General features: G+C 40.4%; 1 protein-coding gene across 1 annotated transcript in view; it reads left to right on the forward strand.

Moving 5' to 3' along the window:
- Positions 1–20,450, forward strand: part of PPP1R36 (protein phosphatase 1 regulatory subunit 36) — a 72,546-nt gene extending 52,096 nt beyond the window's left edge. The window contains exon 12 of the mRNA XM_072837747.1: positions 19,981–20,450. Within this exon, the coding sequence (XP_072693848.1) occupies positions 19,981–20,299 (319 nt within the window). The 3' untranslated portion in view covers positions 20,300–20,450. The remainder of the gene's footprint in view (positions 1–19,980) is intronic.
- Positions 20,451–22,120: the final 1,670 nt, after the last annotated feature.

Consider the following 22,120-nt stretch of genomic DNA (forward strand, 5'->3'; position numbering starts at 1 on the left):
AACTGTATCATTTTATCCAACTCTTTGACCAGATAGAGACTTCAGAAGTGCTTTGGAGGGTGATTATGGAAATGATAAAACAATTTATCATCCTGCATTTATAAGCAGTCACCAGTCATTGACTGAGAGCCCACCCAGTGGTCAGTGCCTTGCTAGGTCCATGAGGGACTCAAGAAGAAAAAGGTGGGGTCCCTGTTCTCAGAGTTGAGCTAGAGTCAGGACAAAGCTCCATTACAGAATAGGGAAGTGTGCAGCTAAGCTCAATGGTGAAATGGAAGCTTAAGGGCTCAGCAATCAGCCTGCTCATAATCATCCGTGCAGAAGTAGCGAGGACTCCGGAGAGGAGGAGCCCACGTCTCATTTCCACTGCTTGCTCTATCCTCCTCCTGCACCCATGCTTTAATGAACACTTATCACTTAGTACAGCTGGTGCATCTGAGCATGCCTTGTCTCCCTGTCAGGTAGTGAACTCTTTGAATGTGCACCCTAGGGCAGCCCAGATAGTTGATGAGGGAAAATTTCCCCATGTAGAAATAGCCCGGATGATCAATGCAGAAGGAATGAGAGTTAGAATCTTGCCATCTTTCCAAACCTTAATAGAATAATGGGTGTAGGCATTGATTGCTGGTGGCAGCTAACATCATAAAGGACATCTAGTTATTAGATGCCCCCAATGGGAATATGAAGTACCACCTATGAAATGTTTCAGCCAAAAAACCCAGACCAAAATAGAAACCAAAACCCAAATCAGATTGTGCCTCTAAATCTAACATTTGGGGGCATCTGCCTGGGTGGCTCAGTGGTTGAACTTTAGCTCAGATCATGATCCCGGGGTCCTGGGATCAAGTCCCACATCAGTCTCCCCATGGGGAGCCTGCTTCTCCTTCTGCCTGTCTCTACCTCTCTATGTCTCTCATGAATAAATAAATCTTTAAAAAAATAAATTTGACATTTGATTTCTGGAGGAAATCACGTTAAATAATACTGCAAGAATTCAATCAGAAACATTCAAAATGGGGGGAGCTCTTCAGAAAAACTTACCTTATTCTTCAACAAGTTACAAAGGAGAGATGGGAGGGAAGAGGAACCTCTAGGTGAAAAAAGAGACTTAAAAGGCATATCAGCCAAACATAATATGGCGACCCTGCTTGGATTCTGATTTAAACAAACCAATTATTTTTATATGTGTGATATAATCAGGGAAATTTACTAGTAAGGGAGATACTTGGCATTATTGGTAAATCTGTCAGGTGTAATAATGTTATTGTGATTTTGTAAGCCCTCCATCAAGTCACCACCCCACTTTTTAGAGGCATAAACTTCAATATTTACGGAAGGAAAGAAAAACAAACAAAAAAGGCTGGTGGTAGAAAGGGAGATGAAAAAAATGAGTAGGTATGAATTCTCCCAAACCATCAGATGTGATTGCAGGTTGACTGAGGAATGTTCCATCCTCTTTCCCAGCCTTTCCCTTTGCAACAAGCTCAGACTAAAGCAGGCTGTGAGAATGTTAAACAAACAAAATATACCCTCAAGGAAAAGAAAATGGTAACAAGATGCAGTAAATCCATTAAGTGCAGATAACCGGAATCCACTTCAGACTGAGCCAGTGGCACAGTCAGGCCTCCTGTGGATGTGCCCTGGGCTCAGAGCACATTTCCTGCTTCAGGGATTGTGTTCTTTTGTGTGGCTTCTCTGAGCCTACTGACTGGATAAATATGTTGGTTCCTACCCAAACTCTGTTACTTAACTGGGGAATAATTACCTCCTTCTCCACATGCACGCTATTCCCTTCACACACATCCCTTATCATGCCATTATAATCACACACTGATGCAGATGTAAAAGGCACAAATGGAGCATTTGCTTGAGGACTCAAGAGTCTTGTGTCATTGCACACAAAGAATAAAGTGAGGAGGAGCCTGAACTGTCATCATAGAACTCACACTGGAACATGTACCCATTAAAGAACAATTGGGTGGATTTTTACAGCTAGAATTTTTTCCCCATTAGTTCTCATAGCAAACCAGGAAGAGTGGTAGTTACAGTTGCTGGGTTTTCAAGCCAGAACCCTAAGATACAGAGCTGTTGTTACCAGTCTAGAATTGTAAGTTTGTCTTATGAAATCATTAGTTTATTAATTCACAAACAAATACTTACTGTGTACCTGCTGTGTTAGCTTCTGAGAATACTCTCATTACAAGGCAGACATGGTTTGTGCCCTCCACATGGCTGGAGCTTCTCCTGGCAGAGGGCAGAATAAAAGGGAGTTAGCAGGGACCAGATGGTTTGTGCTTTGTAGGATGTAGCATGAAGTTTGTATTTTATCTAATTGGATGGGAATCTGATGGAGGGTTTTAGGCAAAGGAGTGACATGATCCAATTTATATTTGAAAAGATTGTACTGGGTGGTGTGTGGAAGATGGACTGGGTTGGGGGGTCGGGGAGTGGAGGCTGGAGGCTGGAGGTCAATTAGAGGTTAAGAGCCCAGGACAGGAAAGGTGGTGAGTTGGAGTAGGAATGGATTCTGGATAAGGTAGAGTTGTCAGGATTTGCCAACAGATGGGCTGTTGGGGATGAGAAAAAAGAAAGCAAGGAAACCTCTAAACTTTTTGGCCTGAGCATTTGGATGTTTGGTATTTCCATAAGGGAGAGTGGATGAAGAACAGGTTGAGGGAGAAATTTCCAATTCTATTTTGGATGGTTAAGTTTGAGATGTCAATCTGTCATTCCTGTGGAAATGAGGTGGCCTTTGGTTAGAGAGATCTGGAATTCTGGGGAGAGATCTGAGGCAGAAATACAGATTTGGGGGTAAAGATAGAGAAGACAAAGAGCCGGCCATAGGGCACTCTACATGGAAGAGGGGACAAGAGGAGCAAACAAATGTGGCAAATACCTTACATGCTCCAACTTGACTTCAGAATGTGCCACTAGCCAGTGAGGTAAGAAGAAAAACATGAGAGGATGAGGTCATGGCAGACAAGAGAAAAAGTCTGCCATGATGTAGAAAGTGGGCAGTGGGGTAAAAAATGCTGCAGAGAGAACCAGTAAGACAGAAACAGAGAGGTGTCTGTTGGATTTGGGAACATAGAGGTCAACTGTGCAGGATCCAAGTGTGGAGCCCCCATGATGTGGTCTGAGTAGAGAAAGTCTGGTGAGAAAGTGGAGACCAAGACTCTGGCCAATGCACAATGGTTTGCTGTGAAGGGGGAGAAAGAAATGGTGCAATAGCTAGAGGAAGACATCAGGTCAAGGCAGGAGGTGGAGTTTTAGTATTGAGTTGTTTGGGTTTTGGAATTTTAGAAATAAGAAATAATAGAACCATTCTGTATGCTCCGTTTGTATGATCATCTACTCCGTTTAGGTACAAGACCAGCCATGAAAGTTGTATCATTTTTTTTTCCCATAGGATTCCTTAACCATGTTATGAGTCCTCAAGGATTGAAAGTAACAGCATCTGAGCCCTGAGCCAGCCTTTCCTCTGTAGATTTTATTTTGTGCCCCGGCTTGTATTTTTAAGATTAAGTTTGGGGTGCTTGAGTGGCACAGTCTGTTAAGTGTCCAACTCTTGGTTTCAGCTCAGGCTGTGATCTCAGGGTCATGAGAAGGGGCCCCCTGTGGGCTCCACACTAAGTGTGGATTCTCTTCCCTCTCCCTCTGCCCCTTATACCCTGTGCGCTCTCTCTCTCTCTCTCTCTCTCTCTCTCTCTCAAATTAATAAATAAATCTTTTTTTTTTTAAGTACTAAGTTCATTGCTCTTTTAGAATTGACTCCCAAGGGAAAGACTGCCTCTCTTAAAAATTTACTATGATTATTTTCATGAGAAAACAAGAATATTTGACCCATCATGGTTTCCTCTTCTTCTTTTGCTACAAGAAATCAAAGAAATAAATGTCATGCTTAATCATGAGAATTCAGAGTTTTGGTTTTGCAGATTTACATTTTCTATTTTTACATATTTGTGTTGATTATACCTTTACTTTTCTTTTTTAATTAATTTTTTTAAATCTGGAAGTAATGGCAAATTCATATGTAGTTGTAAGAAATTATACAGAGAGATCCTGTTAATTTTTTTTAAAGATTTTATTTATTTATTCATGAGAGACACACAGAGAGAGAGGCAGAGACACAGGCAGAGGTAGAAGCATGCAGGTATCCTGACATGGGACTCGATCTCGGGTCTCCAGGATCAGGCCCTGGACTGAAGGTGGCGCTAAACCGCTGAGCCACCCGGGCTGCCCCAATCAATAATTTATTCCTTTTTATTGATGAGTAGTATTCTGAGATGTAGATGTAACATAGTTTATTTTTTAAAAAAAGATTTTATTTATTTTAGAGAGAGAAAGAGAGCAGAGGGTAGAAGCAAAGGGAGAGAGACAAACAGACTCTGCTGAGCACAAAGCCTGACACAGGGCTCCGTCTCACAACCCTAAGATCATGACCTGAGACAAAATCCAGTCAGATGATTAACCAACTGAACCACCCAGGTGCCCCACACTTTGTTTAATTCATCCTTTGAAGGATATCTGGGTCATTTCCAGTTTGGAGGCCATTACCAATAACGCTGCTATAAACATTCATGTACAGATTTTTGTGTGAACATCTGTTTGCATTTCTCTGAGCTTATATCTTTTATAGTGAATTGTAGTAGGTCTTTTCTGTGGATGAATGGTACATAATCATCAAAAAACAAAGATGATCTACTTTCTTCTTTGTCTTGTGATTGTTATTAGCATGCTATTACCCCTCATCTTCACAGCTTCCCAGTCTCTGAATACTCTTGTGGCCTGGAAAAAAGCAGATGAAATTTAGAAGAGTTACATAGTTTGTTTGCAGGTCAAGTGGAACCTGAATTCTGGTATATGTTCTCAACTCTTGGCTTTTACACAAAAACCACTACAATTTTTAAGATGTAGTTTATTATTATTATTTTTTTTTTTTGCTCTTCTCTCCCAGATCCTGGACTATAGTAACCATGTTTTTTTCAAGTTGCTTGCTTAGGAAAGGCTCAGAGATGTGGTTGGGCATTCTCTCAAGTGGGTAGGCAATCAAAACAAAAGTTCTAACAGAAATGGAAGTACAGTTGACCCCAAGACCTACTTCAATCTTGACATAACACTTGAAAATAGGGATCCCTGGGTGGCGCAGCGGTTTGGCGCCTGCCTTTGGCCCAGGGCGCGATCCTGGAGACCCGGGATCGAATCCCACGTCGGGCTCCCGGTGCATGGAGCCTGCTTCTCCCTCTGCCTGTGTCTCTGCCTCTCTTTCTCTCTCTCTCTCTATCTCTCTCTGTGACTATCATAAATAAATTTAAAAAAAAACACTTGAAAATAAGATAATCACTTCATGAAACCATGGTAAACGAACCTCTGCTAGAAAGAACGCTCAATTCAGAGGAGACAGAATGACTCCACCATGAAACCCAAGCCATACATCTCTGTGGAAGCCACATCTTCCATCAATGGAGGAATAAAGGATGGGAAAGTGTGTGTACCTGTTCATTTTCAAGGATCTAAAGTGACACATATAACCACAACACTTTGAAACTTGAAGTCAACCACAAGAAAAAATCGGGAAAGACCACAAATACATGCTAGTTAAAGAATATCCTTGAAGAATGAATGGGTTAACCAGGAAATTAAAGAAGAAATTTTAAAAAATACATGGAAGCAAATAAAAATGAAAACAAGCAGTCTAAAACCTTTGGGATGCAGCAAAGGTGGTCCTAAGAGGAAAGGATATTGCAATACAGGCCTACCTCAAGAAGCAAGAAAAGTCTCAAATACATAGCTTAACCTACGCCTAAACAAGCTAGAAAAGGAACAGCAAATAAAGCCTAAAGCCAGCAGAAGAAGGGAAATAATAAACATTAGAGCAGAAGTAAATGATACAGAAACAAACAAATACAAAAACCCCAGTGGAACAAATAAATAAAACTAGGAGCTGGTTCTTTGAAAGAATTAATAAAATTGATAAACTCCTAGCAGACTTATCAAAAAGAAAAGAGAGAGGACTCAAATAAATAAAATCATGAATGAAAGAGAAAAGATCATATCCAACACCACAGAAATACAAACAATTATAAGAGAGAATTATGGAAAATTGTATGCCAACTAACTGGGCAATCTGGAAGAAATGGACAGATTCCTAGAAACATACATTACCAAACTGAAACAGGAAGAAATAGAAAATTTGGACAGACCCGAAACCAGCAAGGAAATTGAATCAGTAATTAAAATCTCCCAACAAACGAGAGTCCAGGGCCAGAAGGCTTCCCAGCTGAATTCTACCGGACATTTAAAGAAGAGTTAATATCTACTCTTCTCAAACTGTTCCAAAAAGTAGAAATAGAAGGAAAACTTTCAAACTCATTCTACGAGGCCAGGATTACCTTGATTTCAAAACCAGACCCCACTAAAAAGGAGAAATAACAGGTCGATATCCCTGATGAATATAGATGCAAAAATTCTCAAGAAGATACTAGCAAATCTAATCCAACAGTACATTAAAAGAATTATTCTCTGGACGCCAGGGTGGCTCAGTGGTTGAGTGTCTGCCTTTGGCTCAGGTCGTGATCCCAGGGTCCTGGGATCAAGTCCCACATCAGGCTCCTTGCAGGAAGCCTGCCTCTCCCTCTGCCTATGTCTCTGCTTCTCTCTCCGTGTCTCTCATGAATAAACAAATAAAATCTTTAAAAAAAATAAAAGATAAAATAATTATTCTCCATAATAAAATGGTACTTATTCCTGAGCTGCAGAGGTGTTTCAATATTGGCAAATCAATCAATGTGATACACAGTATTGATAAAAGAAAAGATGAGAACAATATATTCTTCTTAATAGATGCAGAGAAAGCATTTGACAAAATAAAGCACCTATTCTTGATGAAAACCCTCAACAAAGTATGTATAGATGGAACATACCTCAACATCATAAAGGCCATATATGAAACACCCACAGCTAATATCATCTTCAATGGGGAACAACCGAGAGCTTCTCCTTTATGGCCAAGAAAAAGACAGAGGTGTCCACTCTCACCATTACTATTTAACATAGTATCGGAAGTCAGCCTCAGCAATCAGACAACAACAACAAAAAAATAAAAGGCATCCAAATCAGCAAGGAAGAAGTCAAACTTTCACAACTTATAGACAACATGATACTCTATGTAGAATACCCAAAAGACTCCACAAAAAAAAAAAATATGCTAGAACTAATACATGAATTCAGCAAAGTTACAAGATATAAAATTAATGTACAGAAATCTGTTGCATTTCTACATACCAACAATGAAGCAGCAAAAAAATAAATCAAGGAATTGATCCCATTTACAATTGCTTCAAAAAATATACGATACCTAGTAATAAACCTAACCAAAGAGGTAAAAGATCTGTATTCTGAAAACTATAGAACATTTATGAAAAAAATTGAAGAGAACACAAAGAATTGAAGAGGACACAAAAACATTCCATGCTCATGGTTTGGAAGAATAAACATTGTAAAAACGTCTACACTACCCAAAGCAATCTACACATTTAATGTAATCCCTATCAAAATGCCACCAGCATTTTTCACGGAGCTAGGACAAGTAATTCTAAAATTTCTATTGAACCACAAAAGACCCTGAATAGCCAAAGCAATGCTGAAAAAGAAAAATCAAATCTAGAAACATCACAATCCCAGACTTCAAACTGTATTACAATGCTGTGATCATCAAGACAGTATGGTACTGGCACAAAAACTGACACACAGATCAATGGAACAGAATAGAGAACCCAGAAGTGGACCTACAACTCTCTGGTCAACTAATCTTTGACAAAGCAGTAAAGAATATTTGGTGGAAAAAGACAGTCTCTTCAACAAATGATGTTGGAAAAACTGGACAGCAACATGCAGAAGAATGAAACTGGACCACTTTTTTACACCATACACAAAAGTAAATTCAAAATGGGTGAAACACCTCAATGTGAGACAGGAATCTATCAAAATCCCAGAGGACAACACATGTAGAAACCTCTTTGACCTCAGCTGTAGCAATTTCTTATTAGACATGTTGCCAGAGGCAAGGGAAACAGAAGCCAAAATGATCTATTAGGACTTCATCAAGATAGAAATCTGCACAGCAAAGGAAACAATCAACAAAACTAAAATGCCATCTGTGGAATGGGAGAAGATATTTGCAAATAACATATCTGATAAAAGGCTAGTATCCAAAATCTATAAAGAATTTATCAAACTCTACACCCAAAAAACAAATAATCCAGTTGAGAAATGGGCAGAAGATATGAATAGATGTTCAACATCACTTATCACCAGTGAAATACACATCAAAACTACAATGAGATATCATCTCACGCCTGTCAGAATGGCTAAAATTAACAACACGGGAAACAAGTATTGGTGAGGATATGGAGAATTGTTGTTGGGAATGCAAACTGGTGCAGCTACTCTGGAAAAAGTATGGAGGTTCCTCAAAAAGTTAAAAATAGAATTACCCCATGATCCAGCAATTGTATTGCTAAGTATTTACCCAACGGATATAAAAATACAGATTTGAAGAGGTACATGCACCCCAATATTTATACCAGCATTAGCAACAGTAGCTGTGTACCCTTTCGAATCTAAATAATCATGAGATGATGTACCAAGTGCTCTTCCAAAGTTTGCAAGCGGCAGGGATGACAGCAACAGCCTCCAGTGAAGAGGGGTGGCAGCGGCAGGGGGCATGTTGGACTGGTTCAGCAGTGTGGCCTTGCCTGTGGTTGTGGCTAGTCTACTTCACCTTTATTCTTGTCTGTTTTCCAAGCTTTCCTGATAATTCTACCCAATAAGCTCCCAGTAAATTATCTGTCTGTGTAAGTCAACCAGTGTTGATGGATAGGCCACTAGTCTCAGATTCTCAGGAAAACTTCCAGAATTGTTTTAAGTATGTAAATGCAGGACTAAGCCTCATCTGGTGTAGACATGTTGAAATACTTCCATGAGAGTCGGTAGACACTGCCTCTACCCCCATGGGATCCCAGACTCCCTGATTTCCTCCTCTCATACCCTGTCCCCTATAATCATCTCAAGGGGTTACACTAGGCCCAGGTGCTCTGTGGCATTCTTTCTGATTGACAGGTGCCTCTGGTGAAGCGCCTAATTGTATATAGTATACACATATAAGTGGATGTCTGTATGCATGTGTACATATATATTCATGATAAGTTCATCTCATTGGGAACTTACTATGCATTCTGTGTGCCTAATGTGAGATTTTTCCATATCACATGTAGTTTTTTAGCATATGTAGTCCTCCCTTTTCAAATGGCTATTTGGTGTTCCATTGCATGGATTTAACCATAAATAATTTAATTAATTTGGGGAGGTTTCAAAAGATAGAGATGCCCTACCTCCATTTCTTAACACCCAACTCCAGATGAAGATTCAGGAAGTCTAGGGAGGGGCTGACCATATGAAAGTTCCCAACTTTCCAGGTGGTTCTGATTATCAGCCGGGTCTGGGATTCTTTAGCATAGGCAATGCATCAGTTCACCCTACAAATATGAGAGAACACGAGAAGCCATGAAACTTCCTTTTATAAAAAAAAAAAAAAAAATTGTCTGTCTTTTCCTTTCTAGGACACAAGATATAAAATAAACAATATAAAAATTTGTGTTTAAAGACTTCCAATTCTTTAGTTCATAGTTGCCCTGGCTTGCTACCAGATTGTAAATTTGCTCTGCTTAGCAATAACTAAAAGGAATGCCAGTCTAGAAGCAAGATGAGGGGCAGAGCCCTCTCAGTAAGTTCCAGATATCCAGGCCAAGCTTTTGCTTCCAAAGAACATTGCTGTCCCTCCTGTATTTAGAATAAATTCAACTTGGATTGTCCTCCAGGAACTGAGTAGTGGCCAAACACCAGTATTTCTTCAGATTTGGTAATGAGCTTTGATTGTTTCTTCATAAGTCAGCATAACGCTGAGATAATCATTGCAGTTCTTGGAAAAGATTAAATGTGAACTCAGTTCAACACTCCCAGACTATCTGGAAACCAAAAAAGTATATTTATGGGAAAAGAGGCTTATATAAATACTTTCTTCAGTGACCCACATGATAGAGTTGAGAATAAGTATCTTGCTTTTGGTGGATGATACCAAATTAGGTGGAGTTGCCAACATCCCAACAGTGAGAACTCAACTCAATATGACCCTTTTAGACTGGCCTTGACAAATTTTTAAAAAATGATCCACATCACAAATACAAGACGAAAAATGGCTCACAGCCCTATAGTAAAAAAAATAAAATGTTACAAAGTTTTCAAAGTTAGCAACTGTGTCACAACTACAAACACAGTTAACTACTGTGTCACAACTATAGTTTGCAAGAAGGAAACTATTGGGAAAACAAAAGAACATGATGCTGGAATGTTAATGAGGAAACGATAAGCAAAACTCCTGAATACTTTCCCACATATGGCCTTGGTTAGGCCTTAGCTAGACAATGCTCCTATCCAGTTAGGATCTTCATAATTTGGGAAGAATTATCTAAAAGAAATCAAGTGTGCCCTAAAAAACATGGGTGACTAACATGGCAGAGGGTGGGGGTGAGGGGGAAATCTCTGGGAGAAATTTTAAACTAAATGGAATTATTTAAACAAATCAGAAATAAAACTCAGACACAGCCTAAAAATTCTCTTCTGATATTCATGGTGTGATTATAAAGAGACTGTTGAATATATTTTTCTCTCTCCTACAGAGGATACAACTGGAGGTCAAGAGGTAAATATGTAATAATTCAGATTAAGCTAGATCTCTTGATGGGTCTGCTCAAAGCCGATTAGTGTGCTGGTGTGTAATACCTGGAATGTACAGAGCATGGACTTGAGCCACACTGCCCAGGGTTCAGACCTCATCTCCACCACTTACTCCCTGTGAGGCTTTGGGTAGGTTACTTCCTTTCATGCTGCTTCAGTTTTCCATATGAGAAATGGGGAGGTCCATAGTGTCTGCCTCATAACGTTGTAGGGAGGATAGTATGAAGTGTTGTATGCAAAGCCCTGAAAAGAATGTGAGTATTGGCTATTGATGGTAAAACTTCCAGAACAGGCTCCAGGAGGTGATTCTTGAGTCTATTCCTAAGCATTTAGAAGACTATATCGGGACACCTGGGTGGCTCAGTTGGTTGGGCATCTGCCTGGCTCAGGTCATGATCTCTGGGTCCTGGGATTGAGCCCTCCTGTGTCAGGCTCCCTGCTCAGCAGGAAGTCTGCTTCTCCCCTCTCCCTTTGCCCCTCCCTCCACTCATTTTCTCTCTTTCTCTTTTTTAGAGATTTTGTTTATTTATTCGTGAGAGACACAAAGAGAGAGAGAGAGACAGAGAGAGAGAGAGGCAGAGACACAGGCAGAGGGAGAAGCAGGCCCCATGCAGAGAGCCCAATGTGGGACTCAATCCTGGGATTCCAGGATCATGCTCTGAACCAAAGGCAGACGCTAAACCGCTGAGCCACCCAGGGATCCCTTCTCTCTCTCTCTTTCAAATAAGTAAATAAAAGTCTTTAAAATAAATAAAATACTATCTCAAACTAATGATTAAATCTGTAGTGCTAATTCAACTCTGTGAAGAGCACATGGTGTCTACACTAAACATGTCATACAATATTTTAGTCATAATTTCAAAATTGCCTCATTCTATCACATTCTTTTCTTAAAGATTTAATTAATTTATTTGAGAGAGAGAGATTGAGACAGTGGGAGTGAGGGGAGGGGCAGAGGGAGAAAGAATCCCAAACTGACTCCATGCTGAGTGCAGAGCCTGATGTAGGACTCAAGATTCCATGACTCTGAGATCATGACCTGAGCCGAAATCAAGAGTCAGACATCAGTCACTTAGGCACCCCTCTGTCACATTCTTATAACACAAAATTATAAATCTTGTGTACTCAGCTGAGTCTGCCTTATGCACAATATACATATTCAATCACATATTCAATCAGAATTGCAAGCCTGGACATACTTATGAGAATATTTGCTCCTTAGCCTTTGATATTGCAGAGAAATAATCAAATAATCTTCATAACAAATCATGAAATATATTCCTCCCTGAATTTTGTGTCAGTGAGCTGGTTCAATTCAATTAAAATAAATTCCATTTAGTTAAATAGGCATTATTAGGGACCTGTGCTAGGTCCTTAGAAAGACTAATAACACTTGTCCCCTTAGCCTTTAGAGACTGCATGGTCTACCAAGAAAAGGAAGAAACAAAAATAGTACATTTTATTTTATTTTTAAAGGATTTATTTATTTATTTGAGAGAGAGAGAGAGATAGCAAGAGAGAGCACAAGCAGGGAGGAGAGGGAGAAGCAGGCTCCCCACTGCATTGGGAGCCCAACTTGGGGCTCTGTCTTGCATCCCTGGGATCATGACTCAAGCTGAAGACAGACACTTAACCGACTGAGCCACCCAGGTGCCCCCTAAATAGTTCATTTTCATGGTACATTTCAGGTGCCAGCTGCCAGCTGCCATGGAAGCATAGAGCCTGACTGATGATTATAGCCTGGGAATCACCAAGGGTCACAGAAGCCCAGACACTGAAGTGAACTTTGAAGAAAGTGGAGGTGAGAGCATTTCTTGAGGTGAAGCTGAAAGGAGATCTAGGAGTGACGGCTCCTGTCAGGCCCAGGGACTGGCACTCAGTATGTAGAGTGAGGAGCACAGTGGTGTGGAGAAGAGGAGGCATGCTGAGAGGAGAGAAACTGTTGACTCCAGGGATTGACAGCATTGAGTGATGCTTCCTGCCTCTGCTAGAGCCCTAGCCTGCCCTGGAGTCTATCAGTGACCAATGGTGGGAATGGATGAGGTGGCCTCTCCCAGTTCCTCTCCTGCCCTCTGTGTTGGGGAGAAATTCATGTAACTTGTAGGGACTCCATCTTCCAAGTAGAGAAAAAAAATCCACATTTCATCAATGTGGTTTTAGGAAAGAATGCACCTCTTTATATATCAGGAAGAGTTGAACAAGCACTAGATTTAGAGTTATGTTTTAGGCCTGGGTTCAAATCCCAGCTCTGAGGGCACCTGACTGGCTTAGTCAGTAGAGCATGTGACTATTGATCTCAGGGTTGTGAGTTTGAGCCACATGTCTTTTTTTTTTAAAAAAAAGGAAGCATTCATTCAGCTTATTTCTATACTCCAAATTGGTACAAGTATGGTGGGAATATTCAAGAAGCCCCCTGCCCATGTCATTACGAAGTTTTCCATGACAGGACCGATAGGGAGAAATAGTAAGAAGAGAGGATGGGGTGTCCCTGCAGATCCAGGCCAAGAGTAGGTTAGGGGGCCTCTTTCAGATAGCAGGGTTGTTTTTTCACTGATGTTTTCCTAAATAATAAGAAGCCAGCACTGTTATAAATCAGTCCCTCCTAGGGTTACAAGGAGGGTGGCCTGGGTGCCACTACCAGGCCAGTCCCCACCCAGCAAGCTCAGATCCTGAGGAGACAAGGCTGCATATATGTTCCTAAGCACCAGCTCGTCTCTGGACATGGCCAATGTGGCCCAGCACCACTAACAGGAAGTCTTTATTTTCAAGGCCGGGCAGGGAAGAGGCAGCTGGACAAGAAGTGTTCAGTGCTTTGCTATGGTACGAGGTCAAGTCTTTTTTCAAAGCAAATGACAGATCATCCTTTGTCTATCCATAGCTAAGTGACACCCGAGGTCCCAGAAGGAATAGTTGGTGCCCATCATGAGATGCCAGGCCCTCATCACATGCTTGTGTCAGGCTCTAAAATGAGAGGCGATGAGCTGGCCCTGCGGTCCTGCCCCTGACCCCTGGCCAACGACTCTACTTTCACCCTGTACTCTGCTTTGGTGTCTGGTTTCACAGATGCCAAATAAAAACCTCATTGATTCAGCATTTGGGATCACTGGAGCTGAACAAATAGAAGTTTTCCTTTGCAATACCTTTAGTGAAGGGTTTGATTAAATGAACAAGGTAAAAAGTTGTTAGAGAAAAGGGGGATTTAACCCAATTACAATAATAAATGTATTAAAAAGACTTTCAGTAGGGTTGTATTAGCCCTTGTTGGCAGATGGGTTTCATAGTTTGATCCATCTCCATTTGGTTGGCATGATGCTATATTTGAGTTTATTTAAAACAGTGCTATGCTTGGGGCACCTTGGTGGTACAGTCAATTAAGCATCCGACTCTTGGTTTCAGCTCAGGTCATGATCCCAGGGTCATGATCTCAGGGTCGTGAGATCAAGCCCCACATTGGGCTCCATGCTCAGCATGGAGTCTGCTTAAGATTCTCACTCCCTCTTCCTCTGCCCCTCCCCCCCCACTGCACCCATACTTTTCCTCTCTCTTTGATGTAAATAAAAAATAAATCTTAAAAACAAAACAGAGCTGTGGTTGACTAGCAATATCTGCTCTGGGCTCATGAAAGATGATCAGAGGTGGTAGTAAATAGGCCAGGTATTTGATTCCTTGATAGTGTTCAAACTTCTTTTAGAAACAGAGCTATGAAAAAAAAAAAAAAAAGAAAAAGAAAAAAGAAACAGAGCTATGTGAAGAAAACAAATAAAATGAAGGCAAGTAACACTAATTATTTGTTATGTTCTAGACCTATGCTAGATACTGTAATTAATTTTTTCATTTGATTCTCATTGTGCTCTGAAAAGTAGTAATGATTATTTAGATTTTACAAGTTGATAGATGCCTGGCTGGCCAGTCAGAACATTGTGACTCTTTTTTTTTTTTTTAAGATTTTATTTATTTATTCATGATAGACACACAGAGAGAGGCAGAGACACAGGCAGAGGGAGAAGCAGGCTCTTCGAGGGGAGCCTGATGCGCAAAACAATCCCTGGACCCTGGGGTCACGCCCTGAGCCAAAGGCAGACATTCAACCACTGAACCACCCAGGTGTCCCAAACATTGTGATTCTTGATCTCAGGGTCATGAGTTTGAGCCCCATGTTGGGTGTAGAGATTACTTAAATAAGTAAAACTGAAAAAAAATAAAGCAAAAACAAAAAAACCCAAACCAACAAATGGGGAAGTTGAATCTTATAGATATTGAGTTGACAAAGGTCATATGGGCCTGAGAAACTAGGTTACAAATGAAGGTTTGGTTAACTCCAAAGTCCACACTCTTTTAGTTAAATAAAAAGGACCTCTAGTTAACAATACATTAAAAAAAAAAAAACCAATACATTGAAAGGTTTCAGTATGTATGAAAACACTTTCATGTATTTTTAAAAAGATTTTTAAATGTATTTATTTTAGAGAGAGAGAATAGGAAGAGGGTCAGAGGGAGAGGGAGAGAGAGAATCTAAAGCAGACTTCTTGCTGAGTGTGGAGTCCATTTGGGTCTCCATTCCCATGGCTGGGAGATCATGACCTGAGCTGAAATCAAGAGTCACCTCCTTAACCAAATGAGTTGCCCAGGTACCGCTGTCTGGAAACACTTTCAATTTAAAATATTTAAGTGGAGGGGTCACCTGGCTGGCTCAGTTGGTAGCATGTGACTTTTGATCTTGGGGTAGTGAGTTTGAGCCCCACATTGGGGGTAGAATTTACTTAAAAATAAATAAATATAAAATTTAAGTGGAAGTAAAATGGAATAATAAAAAAATACCAAATAAATTCAAAAGAAGACAGGAAAAGAGAAAAAAAGAAACAAAGAAAAGATGTGACAAATGGAAAACAGCTAGCAATGAGATATTTAAATCCAACATACGGATAACTACATTAAATGTAAATAGTCTAAACCACCTCTAATAAAAGGGAGAGATTATCGAATTGAACAAAAAGGCTAGACCCAGCTGTATGCTACCCATAAGAAACACACTTGAAATATAAAGACACAAATAAATTGAAAGTAGAAAGATAGAGAAGGATATGTCATGCTAACAGTAAATCAAAAGAAAGCTCAAATGGACTTGGAAAACAAGGCATATCACCATCAATAAAGAGGTTAATTATATAATGATAAGAGAACAATTTTATCAAGAAGATATAATCATTTTGGATGCCTGAGTAGCTCAGTGGTTGAGTGTCTGCCTTTGGCTCTGGGTGTGATCCTGGAGACCCGGGATCGAGTCCCACATTGGGCTCCCTCCATGGAGCCTGCCTCTCCCTCTGCCTGTGTCTCTGCCTCTCTCTCTCTCTCTCTCTGTGTCTCTCATGAATAAATAAATAAAATCTTAAAAAAATATATAATAATTCTAAATATATATGTACCAAATAACAAAGCTTCAAAATATCTGAGTAAAAACTGATAGAGCTGGAAGAATAAATGGAGAAGTTCATAATTGTAGTTAGAGATTTCAACACTCTTCTCTCAGTAACAAGATGGAGCAAGTAGATAAAGCAGATGGTAGAAGACTAAGGAGAGAGAAGACCTGAACAGCACTATTAACCAACATGACCTAATTAACATTTATAGGACATTCCACCTGACAGTAGATACCCAGTCTTCTCAAGTACACACAAATTGTGCCCCACTATACCCTGGACCATAAAACAAACCTTAGCAAATTTAAAAGAATTGAAATCAAAGTATGTTTTCTAACCACAATGGAATTAAATTAAAAGTCAATAAAAGAAAGATATCTGGAAAATCCTTTAATATCTAGAACCAACACACTTTTACATATTCCATGGGTCAAAGAAGAAATCACAAGGGAAATTAGAAAATATTTTGAATTGAATGAAATAGTCTAAAGTGCTGACATTTCACAAAGTCCACCTTGTCTGAATTAGTATGATTTGCCTGCAGGTTTTAAGGCAATGTGCCATTGGGACAATTTTATTAAAATACAGGAGCGAGGACACCATGATCTCATCAGTCTTTAAAATGAGAAGCAGATGGGTAATGTCTATAGAATGCCTTCCCCTCTTTTTGTATTCCTGGCTCTGCCCTGATTTCAGATCACAAATGAACACATTCCCCAATGGAATTTGACTCCAGACACCAGACTAGTGTTGTTTCTTTCTAAGGGAGCATCTTGCTCATGATACAATCATTGTGCAGTGACCAATGCCCTCTCCCCAAAAAGCAAGAGTCAGCAGTCTTACTGGCACTGAGTTTAAACACCTTTAAATGACAGCACCAAGCATGTGTCCTGCCCTGTTGCAACCTTCTGAAGAGAACCAGAGGCCTGTGTGAAGTTCACTCCTTCATCAGAGGAGCTGACGAATAGGGTTTAGACAAGAAGAAAAACCAACTGAGATATGGGGATAATATGTAGATTACATGTCACTAATAGTAATCATAACATGCCCAAACTGCTTACTCTGTCTCAGGCATTATCTCTTTAAACCTTACAGCAACCCCATGAGGTAGGTCCGTTCTGCAGCGGAGAGACTGAGGCACAGCGTGTTAATAAATTCTTAAGGTCCCACAACCAGCAAGTGACAGAGCTGGGATTCTGTCCAGCCTGTTGGCTTGAGTAGCTGAGTGGCTCCAGAGGCCTCATACTGAAGTACACAGTCTTAGTCTCCATGGGGAGCCCTGAGGGAGGCCTGAGAAGCAAATGGGAAAAAGGATGCTGGAGGCGTGTCAGTGCTCATACAGAGGAACCAACAGAGACCCAGAGAGGTCAGATACTTACCCATGGTTGTTAGGCTATTGATGGCAGATCTCACACTAGGACTCAACCCTGCTAATCCCCAGGCCAGTACACTTTGCTCTACACAATGCTGTCTCCTCGCCAAGGTGCCCCAGGAGAATCACTCCTCTTTCTTACCTCCTGGCATATATACTTTCCAAAGTACCAGTGTGACCAACTGTAGATGCAGGTGTGACTATAATGAACAGAGCCGTGGTAGTATTACCAGGCACCGTTCTGAGAGCTGCTTGGTGTCAGGGAGAGGGAGAAGACTGGGAATGACTGGACTATGTGGGCCCATGTAATATGGATCTGGTCAGAGAGCCTCAGGTCACACATGTGATCTGTGTGGTCTCAAGCAAGTTACTTCACCTCTCTGAGCCTCTATTTCCTTGTCCACAAAATTGGGGTAATAATACTCATTGGGTTAACCTCATGGGTTCACTGTGAGTATTAACTATTAGGGCTAATGCACATAAAGCACCCAATCCAGTGTCTGGCACATAAGTGCCAAGGCAACTTTGGCACACAATTGCTAAGTGTTGCTTCTTGAATTGTCTGCTTAGGAGTTGCCTGAGCATATGGTCCTTTAACTATGACCTATAGATGAAAAAAAAAAAAAGTTGTTTTTCTCTTCCTTTCTTTACCATCTTGAGAGTGGTGATTTCTACCTGTGTGTTTTCCTCAGGTGCTCACCAGCCTGGGGCTTTGAGACATTGGCCTGTCAAGACCTGTTCTCACAGTCCAACTCAGAGCTTCTCTTTGCTTTTAACACATACCACCCAGCTTTTAGAAAGTTCCTTCCTGGATCCAGAGAGGGTGTGTCTAGCAGTGCATTCTTTCCAAAGCCCAGAAATGGGAGGATTCTATGAGAATGCTTTGTAGAATACATATATTTGGCAGAAGGGCATGAGGGTGGCTGAAAGAAAGAGCCTGTTGTTTTGCTTCCTAGTTTTGTATATTCAGTCTTTTCTGTAGAGGATTAGGGCTCCATTTGAAATTTTTATTTTTTATTTTCTTTTAAATTATTGTTTATTTTAGGGAGAAAGTGAGAGTATGAGTGAGACGGGCAGAAGGATAGGGAGAGAGAATCTCAAGCAGAGTCTGGACTGAGTGCAGAGTCCTATGCAGAGCTCAATCCCATGATCTTCAGATCATGACCTGAGCTGAAATAAAAAATCAGACGCTCAACCGACTGACTTACACAGACACCCCTCCATTTGAGATTTTTAGAGATAGCATCTCTAGAGTCTACCCTGAGATCTGTAGGGGGTTATTTTCAAGGTTTGGACCCCTTCCATTGGAAGCACCCAAAGCTGCCCATTGGACAGACTAAAATAGTAGAATTTCTTCTCCTTGCCAAAACGTCAGAAATGAGCTCTTGCTAATAGGTAACAAGAGTCTTTAAAAAAGGTTTTTTTCTCCACTATGATTCTTTTTAATTTCTTGGAATGAAGATAACTTTTTTAAAAGTTGACCTTATTTTGAGATGTGGTTTAGCCATCTCAAAGTAGTAAAATTATAGACAGCTTTGTTCCTTTTGCTTATTTGTACTTTTCTAATTTTTCTACCATAAGAAAGAATTACTTAGGTAATTTATTCTGAGGAAATCACCCCTTACTCTGACAAAGATGTCAGCATTATTTACGGAGAACACTACAACCTAACAGTTCATCAATAGGGAATCACTTATCTGAAGTATGATTCACCCATACAGTGATATACAATACAACCACAGGGTGACATTTACAAAGAATATTTAATATTATGGGTAATGCTCACAATAGAATGTTAAATTTAAAAAATAGTATATGTAATGACACAATCGAATGGCTAAAATAAAAAAGACTGACTATACAAAGTGTTCATGAGTGTGTGGAAGAACCAGAACAATCATACACTACTGTGGAACTACAAGACAGTACCAATACTTTGAAAAAGTTACTTTTTAAAATATAAATTTAATATATAAATTTAAAATACATAAATTTGGTAGTGCCTGGGTGGCTCAGTCAGTTAAGCTTCTGCCTTGGGCTCATTATCCCGATGTCCTGAGATCCAGCCCTGCATTGGGCTCCCTGCTTGATGGTAAGTCTGCTTTTTTCCCTCTGTGCTTTCTCTCACTCCCAAACAAATAAATAAAATCTTTTAGGGGCACCTAAGTGGCTCAGGTCATGATCCTGGGGTCCTAGGATCGAGTCCCACATCAGGCTCTCTGCAGGGAGCCTGCTTCTTCCTCTGCCTATGTCTCTGCCTCTCTCTGTGTCTCTCATGAATAAATAAATAAAATCTTTTTAAATAAATAAATAAAATCTTTAAAAAATTAATTTTAAAAATAAAATAAATACATTTAAACATATACCTACTTTCTGATCTAATAACTTTATTCCTAGATATTTATTCAAGAGAAATGAAGACATATGTCCACAGGAAGACATGTACATAGCAGCTCTATTCACAGTAGCCCCAAATTGGAAACAATCCAAATGTCTACCAGCAGGTGAATGGGTAAACTGTGGTGTTTATGTTCCACTCCATACAATGGAATACTACTCTGTAATCAAGAGGAATGAACTGCTTATACCTGCAACAATGTGGGCGAAACTCGAAAACACTAGGCTGAATGAAAGAAGTCAACATAAAAGAATACATAGGTATGATTTAATTTATATGAACACTAGAAGAACAAATCTAATCTATGGTGACAGATAGTTGATTGGGAGTCTCCTAGAGCTGTGGACTGAGATCACTAATGGAAAAATGACCCAGAGAACTTTTTGGGGTAATGGAAATATTCTGTATCTTGATTGTTAGTAGTGGCTCTAGGAATGTGTAAAGAAATATTCATTGTTGGTATTTGCAATATGACTAAATAAAAGATATTATGTATCTGTGTGTGTGTGTGTGTGTGTGTGTATGCCAGATATAACACCATAGGATCTCAATTTTAAAAAGAAAAAGGGGGGCAGATAAAGAATACCGGAAGCATATTTCTAGAAACGTAGTGGTGGTTAACTCTAATTTGTGCAATTACAAGAGATTAAAAGATTATTTTAATAATTTTCTGGGTTTCACCTAGATTTTGTCCTATGAACAAATATTCATATAAATGTTAGCAAATACAATCTAAAAATAATTGTTGAGACTATTATTTAAATTATTTTTTTTACATCTTTAAAGATATTCAATCAATTATATCTCAGTACAGCTAGGAAAAAAATTCAAAGACTTTTTGGTGACACATGTCTGTAGAGAACTAAAAAAGAGACAGCAGGCATGTGTTCTTCAGCTCACGAGCTATCTTTACCAAGTCGTGAACTGCATACCAGCCATACCATGTGAGAAAGTAGCTCCTATAATGCTGAGCAACACATCTCAGTATGGGTGTCTCCTAAAAACTTAGAGGATTTATGTGAGGTAAGCAGATTTTGCACAAAGTTCCCACTGAGATCATTGAGTTCTCACTATGGCTCTATTCCACCATCCTCGGGGAGGTGGAATTAATGAAACTTCTGGATTGGTCCTTTGGAGACTTTGACTTGAAAGGGGCTCTGTGGGTGATCCTCACCCCAAGGCCTGTGCCACCCAGTCAAGTGGGCATAAAGGGGCAGAGACCCTGGAGTGTTTCTCCATGGGGTGCAAACCCTGGAACCGACTCCTTTGAGGAGGGATACTCCCAGAGCTGTCATCCCCAATGGCCATTTCCCTCCTTTGAGCCTCTCTCCCCTCCAAAATTGTGAGAACCACAGCTTCTTCCTCCTGGGTACACCCCACTCCCATAGCTCCTGTATGTGAACGTACTACTTTTTCTAGATTAGGTCATTTTTATTTAGTTGATTTGGTGGCGTGAAGGGAAAGTAGCCATCTCCCCTAAGGGAGGGTGCTAATGTCAGGGCTAAGGGAGAGAGTGGACACCATGACTCTAAACTTCTCACAGGGTCAGAAATCCCTGGATGCTTCTGTGCAGTTCTTGGGAAAGATTATGAAGTTGGTCAAACTGTTGGCTGGCCCAGGTCAGAGAAGGTGCTTCCTGCCTCTCTTCTTACCTTTGGTGCCTCTTCACCCAGGAGATCCATTTTCTCCCAGGCTGGTTCCACCACCAGAATATGTTCCATGGCTTAGCTTCTGTTCATAAAGAACTAGCTGTTCTGGCTGAAATCTGGCCCGTCTGCTCAAACGATCTTCACGGTGGCTCTCTCTGGTTTCTAGACCATGCTCTTTGGCCTTATTCTAACTTTGCCACACTGAGGAAAGAGCTGAGAAAACTTGGCATCACTGTGCCTTGTAGACTTGCCACCCACCACAGGAAGTGGATGTAGCACTGGGAAACCAGGCTGGCCCTGCCCACAACACGTAATTACTGGGTTTGATACTTGGATGGTCCAAGCCAGTGCCAGGTCTCTTGTACTTGTAGGAATCAGGACATAATCCCCCATCCTTTCTTCCAAAACAAACCCAAGGAGACTTTATTCTCTGCACTGATTTCCTTTGATGAGGTTTTGCAGGGCCTGATGGATGACTCTTTTCCCTCAC

Source organism: Canis lupus, chromosome 9 (assembly GCF_048164855.1).
Source record: "Canis lupus baileyi chromosome 9, mCanLup2.hap1, whole genome shotgun sequence".
Taxonomy (NCBI): Eukaryota; Metazoa; Chordata; class Mammalia; order Carnivora; family Canidae; genus Canis; species Canis lupus.